The following is a 9,908-nucleotide window of genomic DNA, read 5'->3' on the forward strand; positions in this document are numbered from 1 at the left end:
AAGAAATGTGTAATAGAAATCAAACCTTTACACTCAGCTATTATAATAGGCCAGGCACTATTTCTTTAAGCACTTTTCATATATTAATATATTTAACCTTCTCAACCACCCTATGAGGTTAAGGTTCTATTATTTCCATTTTACAGTTGAAAAAAACCAAATCAAAGAGACTAAATCTTAAAGATTTTAACATGAAATAGTGAAACTCAAACATCTCTTCTGCAGGAAGGGGAAATCCTCACTTTGCATGCCCTGTTGGAGGACTTCGCCTATAAGGGAAAGTGCATTCATAATCTAGAAATTTATTGGGTGAAATTAATTTTAATTATCTAGACTTTTCTATTAATTGTTTCACTTTGTCAAGTCAGTGAGTGGTCTTGCAGGACTCTTCAATAAGCAGGTTAGATTTGATGTTTCATAAAATCTGTTTAATGTTTGATCTTTTTTTTTCCCATTCCCAGCAGTTGAGATATGCTTTGAGAATTGAAAATTAGCTGATGTCTTTTTTATAAAACAAGTAGTAGTTCTAATAGTTGTCATTACTTAATATTTTGTAGGTAGAATTACAACCCAAGTATGAAGACAATCTGTACATGTACCTTTACTTTGTCATCTTTATTATTTTTGGTTCATTCTTTACCCTGAACCTATTCATTGGTGTCATCATAGATAACTTCAACCAACAGAAAAAGAAGATAAGTATACTAAAACTTCATCTTTATTCTAAAATGTTGACTAAACATCTCACACTGGTTCTTTTTGGCTCTAAAATGTAATCAGCTATATAAAATTCTGAAATTGTTTTGAGATATTTAATCAATTGTAAGTTTTTAAGTAATTGTTAATTCAGATAGCATGTTTTGATATTTTCAGGATAGAAATATGACTGATTAATACAGAATAATTTATAGATTGAATCCGTGCATCTATCTCTGTAAATACAAAGATTGGCAACATTAGATAGCACTTGGAAGCCAATTTTCACACAACTAATGAGATGGGTTTTATAGCTAGCAAAGAACATGATTTTAACAAATTTTGTTTTTATCTCTTTACTTTGGAGGTCAAGACATTTTTATGACAGAAGAGCAGAAGAAATACTACAATGCAATGAAAAAACTGGGCTCAAAGAAACCACAAAAACCCATACCTCGACCTGCTGTAAGGATAACATGCTTTCATTCCCAGCAAGATCTATGTTGTTTATCACTTGCACAGTCCAGATTGCCAGATACTAGTATTTTTATGAATTTGCAGAACAAAATTTTTATCTTAGCCTAAGTATATGTGTTTTATATGTATATCATATGCATAAAATATATAATCTAGGTATTATAAATAAACATAAAATATATGTAAATAAAAAATTTCAGACTTATATGCCAATAGTATTACATAGGATTGATGTCATTGAGGAGCTTCTAATAATGTAGAGAAGAAAACATATGCATACATACATTGTGTGGAAATATTGAATGTTCACAGAGTGCAATTAAGACCAATTGGATACAGTCTCAGGTATTGGTACATCTCAGATATGCCCCATTTTCTGTCCAGCTCTGGTGATTAAGTGGAATCATTAATGAAACAAGTGACAGGTTTTGTTTTCTTTTGGTTTTAAAAACATTTCATATTTTCCCCTAGCATCTTGCTTCTAAATCTGATAACATCATTCTCTTCATGAATTTTTATGGAGATTCCAATTGTATATTTGCCAATAGCTGCTTGGTTGCTGCAGAAAATTGTTGTCAGGAGGTGAAGAGCCCTTTAAGAGAAGGGCGGTGCTTGTGTGAAGGCCCTGAGGCAGGAAGGCCAGTGAGGCTGGAGTACAGAGAGTGAGGGCTCATTGGGATGTGTTGAGAATGAAGAGGTTAGGTTGGGCCAAATTTTTCTGAGCTTTGTAGGCCATGTTCAGAAGTTGTCTTTATTCTTAGAGCAATGGGAAACCATTGAAGGGAACCTGGTCATTTTCAGTTTTGTAAAGATCACTCAACTAGTATTGATAGGGGCAATGTGTATGCTTTGTAGACTTATTTTGGAGCTGTTTCAGAGATGAGAGGTAGCCTGAACCACAGTGGTGTGGAGATGAATAAAAGTGGATGGATTTGTGAGCTGTCACTGGAGTGAAATTAAAAAGTTTGTCTATTAATTGAATATGGGAGACAAAGAAGGATCCAACAAAGAGAACCTACAAGTTTCTGCCATACACACTGGATGACTAGTGTCATGCAGGATATGAAGAAGGGACATGCATGGAGAAAAAAATGGGAGATGCTAGCTTGCAGAATCTGGCAATCAAAAGGAGATGGGGGAAGAATGAATATTTAGAAGTAGTAAAATAAAGTTTCTTAAGATTTGGAGAGAGGTTTAGGTTTGAAGCAAAGCAAGAGTTCTGGAGAAGAAGAGTGTGAAGAGAGGGAATATAGAATAAAGTCACACATAAGATGTGGCTCAAGAATAGAATGCTCTAGGTTAGAGTTAGAAGTAAGAGGGACTGGGGCGCCTGGGTGGCTCCATCGTTAAGTGTCTGCCTTCGGCTCAGGTCATGATCCCAGGGTCCTGGGATCGAGCCCCACATCGGGCTCCCCACTCTGCGGGAAGCCTGCTTCTCCCTCTCCCACTCCCCCTGCTTGTGTTCTCTATCTTGCAGTCTCTCTCTGTCAAATAAATAAATAAAATATTAAAAAAAAAAAGAAGAGGGACTGAGTCCTCTGATGAATATGGAGTAATATATAAAAAGATATATGTGAAAAGTCAAGATAATATGAAATGCAAAAGGAAGTAGAAGAGTTTCCTTACACTGATTTTGATGCTCTCAAAAAAGAATAGAGGGCAAAAGAATAGAATATTTTTGAGAAGTTTGGAACTATCCTGGAGCAAGTGAGGGATGATAAAGGATTCCTCATCATCGTCAAGGGACAAGATGAAGTGAGAGAACATAAATCTTTGGTGAACAAGACTGCCAGGGTTACGTAGCTTCCTCCAGCATATACTACATCCTGGGATTTAAATTGGAGATAGCGATTAGTGACTGGGGATTGGAGTTGTACATCAAAGTGACCCATTGGAAAACTACACAGGCAGAAAATCTAAGGAGCTTTTTATTGATAAAAAGCTTCTGATTTTAAGCAGTTTTGAACCTACTACACTCTAGGTGCTATATCTATGAGAAAATGACACTGCTCTGTCCTGGCAGAGCCTCCAAATGACTAGAAGAAAAAATTAAAATCAAGTAAGAGCAAACCATTTGCAATACAGTGTCATCAGTTTTATGACAAATGTAAACAAAGTTTTCTGAGGACACAGAGTGCTTAAAACTTAAAATTGAATTCAAAGTCACCAGAGAAGGAGTCAGAGAAGTCTGTTTTAGTACAAGGAGACAAGATAAAATGATACAGTAGAATTCTGCAAATTTTATCAGAAGGGTAGAAATAAAAGAAACATAGCCAGACTTGGAAGGGTAAGCTACAGTAAATAAGAACTAAGAAGGAAAGGTTTGGAACTGGAATTAGACACATTTATCAAGTTGAAGGAGGCTCTTGAAGGACAGACCCAGCTGAAGCAATAGAAGTCCAGTCCAGCAAGCCCGATATCTACTCAGAGAAAGAAAAATACAACAGACAGGTGGTGTTTGATGTCCAAGAATTTCCATAGGGAGTAACGGATGTCTCTCAACTGGGAGAGATCAGAACACTAGTACAGAGAATCCAGATGGATAAACATGTCAGGATCTGGGGAAGTAGCCTGTGAAGTGTATAGGTAACAGACCATCAGTGTTTCTAGTTAAGAAAGTAGAGGACAGCCTCGTGGAAGTTAAGTCAAGGCTTGAGCCCTAGAAAGCCTGAAATACCAAGCAGGTATTCGGTATAATACAGGTAAATGGTACAAAACAGGGTCCAAACTAGCAGAACTGGTAAGGTGAGGACTTAATTTCATAAACAAGACATAAAGCCAGTTAGTGCTTGGCAATAAGGTCCAAACTGAATAGGGCAAAGCCTGAACATCTGACTGTGGACTATAACTTTAAAAGATTATTATATTCTTACAGAAGAGTTACCCACATTTAATTTCACCAAGCTTTTCCTTATTGCAAAATCTGGCATAACCATAGATCAGTAATCAAAGCTAAGGCATTAACCTTGGTACAATACCATTTAAATAAAATACAGAACTTAATTGGATTTCACCAGGTGTTCCACATATGTCTTTTTTCTTGGACATAATTTTTTAAAACATCTTCCCAGATGAAACTTAAGATGCTCTGGCTTTGGGGAAAGACGATAAAAGCAGAAACTAGAAAAAAATAAACATGAGAGAAAAAGCCGGAGAAGTATTTATTAGTTCTTTGAAGTTTACTTTGATATGCACCTCCAATACAGGGGATAACAAAGATTTGTTATAGTAGCAAATATTGGCTGTCTGTCGTACACATGATGATGTTATGGGCACTGAGAATACAATAAGTGGTTCTTAAAGTCAGTTTATAAAATCTGATATCATGAACAGTGTAACTAAAATACATTTGAAAAAATTTGCATATGCCAATATACAAAATGTTCTTCCAAGTATTAAATAAACATGGTGTGTTTTTATAAAAGCTACATTTTCATATTGCTATGTTAAAAGCAGATAAGTCAAATTTGATATTTTTTTTATGTTCCTAAGTGAATTTTACATATTTCTTGTTCCAGAACAAATTCCAAGGAATGGTCTTTGATTTTGTAACCAAACAAGTCTTTGATATCAGCATCATGATCCTCATCTGCCTCAACATGGTCACCATGATGGTGGAAACTGATGACCAGAGTCAGGAGATGACAAACATTCTGTACTGGATTAATCTGGTGTTTATTGTTCTGTTCACTGGAGAGTGTGTGCTGAAACTTATCTCTCTTCGTTATTACTATTTCACCATTGGATGGAATATTTTTGATTTTGTGGTGGTCATTCTCTCTATCGTAGGTAAGAAGAGATGTTTTACTCAGTTAAGGAAGTTAGTAGTAAAAATTTGTTTAAAACTTTGGAAGTGTTTCTTCCTAATCTTTCTCATTCATCCCAAAATTTCAGATAAAAGCCTAATAGTCCATTCTTCAGTTTGTCATTTCTCTTGTTGCATGCTGTGCATGAAATGATGTGTAAAAAAAAAGATTTTATATTTTTCAGCTTTCATTTATCATCTTGTCTCATTTCAGAAGACAATAACTGCAATTTGTCATAACACTCCTATAGTCACTCAGACTCCTGTGGTATAGACAAGTACTGCTTTGCATAAATAATTCACACACACACATACACACAAAAATTATTAGAAGTAATCAAATAGTCCAGAAATAAGCTATTGATAATTGGAATAGTTTGCGTGTGTGTTTACATATATTCACACATAAATAAGCTTCATCCTACCTTTGGATTCAGATAGTTCCTATGGTTTGTAATATTCTTTCTCCAGAAGTAGCCATTTTGTTCAAAAAACTAAAACAGACTCATTTTCATTAATACATATCAAGTGGTTAGGTATAGGGCATTAAATGAGGTGCTGGCAGTAAATATCAGAGATTTAAGGCAAGGTTCTGCCTATTTGAGAAAAGAAAGCATACATAGAGGGAAAAAAATAGTATTCCACTATTTATACTGCTTTCTGTGGTGGACTAGAACACTGAAACAATATGCCACTCTGATCCTCACAACAGCGCTATGAGGTGGTCATATAGTGATTAAAGGATGAGACTCTGGAGTCATACAGATCTGGCCTGGAGCTTCCCTATTTTCACTACTTACCAGCTCAGTGACCAATGGCGAGTTACTTCCAATTCCTGACTTTCCAGGGAATATTTCTGTAAAGCGTTACTGTGAGAATTAAATGAGATTATGTAAGTAGATGCACTTAGTAGCATGCCTAGAACAAAGAAAAGGCTCAGAAAGTACTAAGTTTAACAAAAACAACAAAAACAAAAGTAGATACTATCACCATTTAGTGATGTGGAAAAAAAGAGATAGGATTCAGTCACAAGTATGTCTGTCTCCAAAGCCTGGATTCTCTCCTGTCCATCATTCTTGCCACCTTCCAAATAAAATGGATCATAACCATCTCAGGATAAGAACTCCCATATTCCAATCGAAAAATCACAAGCCATGTCCATTAGTTCTTATGCCAATACCAGAACTGGTACTTTTTTTTTTTAAGATTTTATTTATTTATTTATTTATTTATTTATTTATTATATACTTTATATATTATTATATGTAATTTATATATTTATAAATTATTTATATAATAATTTATATATTATTTATTTATTTCTTATTGACAGAGAGAGCGGGAACACAAGCAGGGGGGAGTAGGAGAAGGAGAAGCAGGCTTCCTGCTGAGCAGGGAGCCTGATGTGGGGTTCGATCCCAGGACCCTGGGATCATGACCTGAGCCGAAGGCAGACGCTTAACAACTGAACCACCCAGGCACCCCAGAACTGGTATTTTAGAACTACAAATCCACTCCTTTGGTTGGCCACCATATACTTTGTGACATCTTTAGGCCTTCAGTGGTTGAATCTTTCAATAGATGCTTTTCTTGAACTAGGAAAAATGACCACTGAAACCTCAGTTAGCATAAAAGGGTTAATGTTATAACACCAAACATCAGTTTCATTTTGCTAAACAAATACTGCAGATTGTGTGTGTATGTGTGTATGTATACCTAATTCTTACGTCCACATTTTGTAAAACTAGTGATTATCTAATCCATGTAAATTTGCATTCACTGCTATTAAATATAACACTATTTCTTGTTTTTGTTTCTTGATTTTCCACAGGTATGTTTCTGGCTGAGCTGATAGAAAAATACTTTGTGTCCCCCACCCTGTTCCGAGTGATCCGGCTCGCCAGGATTGGTCGAATCTTGCGTCTGATCAAAGGGGCCAAGGGGATCCGCACGCTGCTCTTTGCTCTGATGATGTCCCTTCCTGCCTTGTTTAACATCGGCCTCCTGCTCTTCCTGGTCATGTTCATCTACGCCATCTTTGGAATGTCCAACTTTGCCTATGTCAAGAGGGAAGTTGGAATTGATGACATGTTCAACTTTGAGACCTTCGGCAACAGCATGATCTGCCTGTTCCAAATTACCACCTCTGCTGGCTGGGACGGATTGCTAGCACCTATTCTTAATAGTGGACCTCCAGACTGTGACCCTGAAAAAGATCACCCTGGAAGCTCAGTTAAGGGAGACTGCGGGAACCCATCTGTCGGGATTTTCTTTTTTGTCAGTTACATCATCATATCATTTCTGGTTGTGGTGAACATGTACATCGCTGTCATCCTGGAGAACTTCAGTGTTGCTACTGAAGAAAGTGCAGAGCCCCTGAGTGAGGATGACTTTGAGATGTTCTACGAGGTTTGGGAGAAGTTTGATCCTGATGCCACCCAGTTTATAGAGTTCGCCAAGCTCTCTGATTTTGCAGCTGCCCTGGATCCTCCTCTCCTCATAGCCAAACCAAACAAAGTCCAGCTCATCGCCATGGACCTGCCCATGGTGAGTGGGGACCGGATCCACTGCCTCGACATTTTATTTGCTTTTACAAAGCGTGTTTTGGGTGAGAGTGGCGAGATGGATGCCCTTCGAATACAGATGGAGGAGCGATTCATGGCATCGAACCCCTCCAAAGTCTCCTATGAGCCCATCACAAGCACTCTGAAGCGCAAACAAGAGGAGGTGTCTGCTATTGTTATCCAGAGGGCTTACAGACGCTACCTCTTGAAGCAAAAAGTTAAAAAGGTTTCGTGTATCTATAAGAAAGACAAAGGCAAAGAAGGTGATGGAACACCTATCAAAGAAGATATCCTCATTGACAAACTAAATGAGAATTCAACTCCAGAGAAAACCGACATGACGCCTTCCACCACCTCTCCACCTTCCTATGACAGTGTGACCAAACCGGAAAAAGAAAAATTTGAAAAAGACAAATCAGAAAAGGAAGACAAAGGGAAAGATATCAGGGAAAGTAAAAAGTAAAAAGGAACAAAGAATATTCCATTTTGTGATCAATTGTTTACAGCCTGTGATGGTGATGTATTGGTGTCAACAGGACTCCCACAGGAGGTCTATGCCAAACTGACTGTTTTTACAAATGTATACTTAAGGTCAGTGCCTATAACAAGACAGAGACCTCTGGTCAGCAAACTGGGACTCAATAAACCAGGAAAACAGCATTGACAGGAGGTTTCTGTTTTCACAACCAGCTGACACTGCTGAAGAGCAGAGATGTAATGGCTACTCAGACTATAGGAACCACTTTAAAGGGGGGAGGGAAGTTAAATTTTTATGTAAATTCAACACGTGACACTTGAGGATAGTAATTGTCACCACTGTTTATGATTTAACTGCCACACCTGCCATATTTTTACAAAATGTATGCTGTGAATTTATCACCTTTTTTTTTAATTCACAGGTTGTTTACTATTATATGTGACTATTTTTGTAAATGGGTTTATGTTTGGGGAGAGGGATTAAAGGTAGGGAATTCTGCATTTCTCTATTGTATAACTGCATATATTTTAAATGAAGGCATGCTGCACTTCTCATTCACACATAAAAAAAAATCACATCACAAAAGGAAAGAGTTTACTTCTTGTTTCAGGATGTTTTTAGATTTTTGAGGTGCTTAAATAGCTATTCATGTTTTTAAGGTATCTCATCCAGAAAAATTTTAACGTGCCTGTAAATGTTCCATAGAATTCACAAGCGTTGAAGAATTGTTTTATTTTTACATAATCCATTATATGTACATGTATATATGTATATATGTATATGTGCGTGTATATACATATATATGTATACACACAGAGAGACACACACACCATTACGTAGTCATTCAGAGTCCTGGCAGCATGACTATACCGTTTTTGATAAGTGTCCTTTGGCATAAACTAAAAATATCCTATCAATCCTTTTAAGAACCTGAATTGACCAAAAAGCACCCCCCCACCACTTTATAAAGTTGATTCTGCTTTTTTCCTGCAGTATTGTTTAGCCATCTTCTGCTCTTGGTGAGGTTGACATAGCATATGTCAATTTAAACAAGAAAAGTCTGCTTTGTAAATAGTAATTTTACCCAGTGGTGCATGTTTGAGCAAACAAAAATGATGACTTAAGCACAGTATTTATTGCATCAAATATGTACCACAGTAAGTAGAGTTTGCCAGCTTTCAACAGGTAATATGATGTAATTGGTTCCATTATAGTCTGAAGCTGTCACTGCTGCATGTTTATCTTGCGTATGCTGCTGTAGCTTATTCCTCCCACTGTTCAGAAGTCTAATATGGGAAGCCATACGTCAGTGGTAAATTGAAGCAAACTGTTCGACCAAGACCTCATTCTTCATGTCATTAAGCAATAGGTTGCAGCAAACAATGAAGAGCTTCTTGCTTTTTATTCCTCCAATCTTAACTGAACACTCTATGGTGAAAAGCCCGACTGTACGAACATGTTGCAAGCTGCTTAAATCTGTTGAAACTATATGGTTAGAGTTTTCTAAGAAAATATAAATACTGTACAAAGTTCATTTTATTTTATTTTTCAGCCTTTTGTACATAAAATGAGAAATTAAAAGTATCTTCAGGTTGATGTCACAGTCACTATTGTTAGTTTCTGTTCCTAGCACTTTTAAATTGCAGCACTTCACAAAATAAGAAACAAAGACTAAGATGCAGTGTAGGTCTCAGCTTTTTTATTAGTACTGTAAACTTTGCACACATTTCAATGTGAAACAAATCTCAGACTGAGTCCAGCGTTTATTTGCTTTCAAATAGTAATGCCTTATCATGGAAAGAGGCTTAAGGAAAGATCAGTTGATATTCTTGGCATTGCTTGGATCAGATGTTTCCACCTAGTCTTTTTATTTAGTAAATCGTCAGTC

At 36.7% G+C, this 9,908-nt stretch overlaps 1 protein-coding gene across 12 annotated transcripts in view; it reads left to right on the plus strand.

The window, feature by feature from the left end:
• The window catches only part of LOC123839343 (sodium channel protein type 2 subunit alpha), an 81,533-nt gene extending 73,312 nt beyond the window's left edge, over window positions 1-8,221 (plus strand). For 9 of the 12 annotated variants that reach the window (XM_045868710.3, XM_054506160.2, XM_045868715.3 and 6 more), the window contains 4 exons: window positions 558-695; window positions 1,057-1,161; window positions 4,692-4,962; window positions 6,810-8,221. In XM_045868710.3, coding sequence (XP_045724666.1) covers window positions 558-695; window positions 1,057-1,161; window positions 4,692-4,962; window positions 6,810-8,005 — 1,710 coding nt within the window. In that variant the 3' untranslated portion in view covers window positions 8,006-8,221. The remainder of the gene's footprint in view (window positions 1-557; window positions 696-1,056; window positions 1,162-4,691; window positions 4,963-6,809) is intronic. The other 3 variants (XM_045868717.3, XM_045868711.3, XM_045868718.3) reach the window with 1 other exon arrangement.
• The last annotated feature ends 1,687 nt before the right edge of the window (window positions 8,222-9,908 follow it).

Source organism: Mirounga angustirostris, unplaced genomic scaffold, assembly GCF_029215605.1.
Source record: "Mirounga angustirostris isolate CCGP_5_RB_7025 unplaced genomic scaffold, mMirAng1.0.hap1 SCAF_3, whole genome shotgun sequence".
Taxonomy (NCBI): Eukaryota; Metazoa; Chordata; class Mammalia; order Carnivora; family Phocidae; genus Mirounga; species Mirounga angustirostris.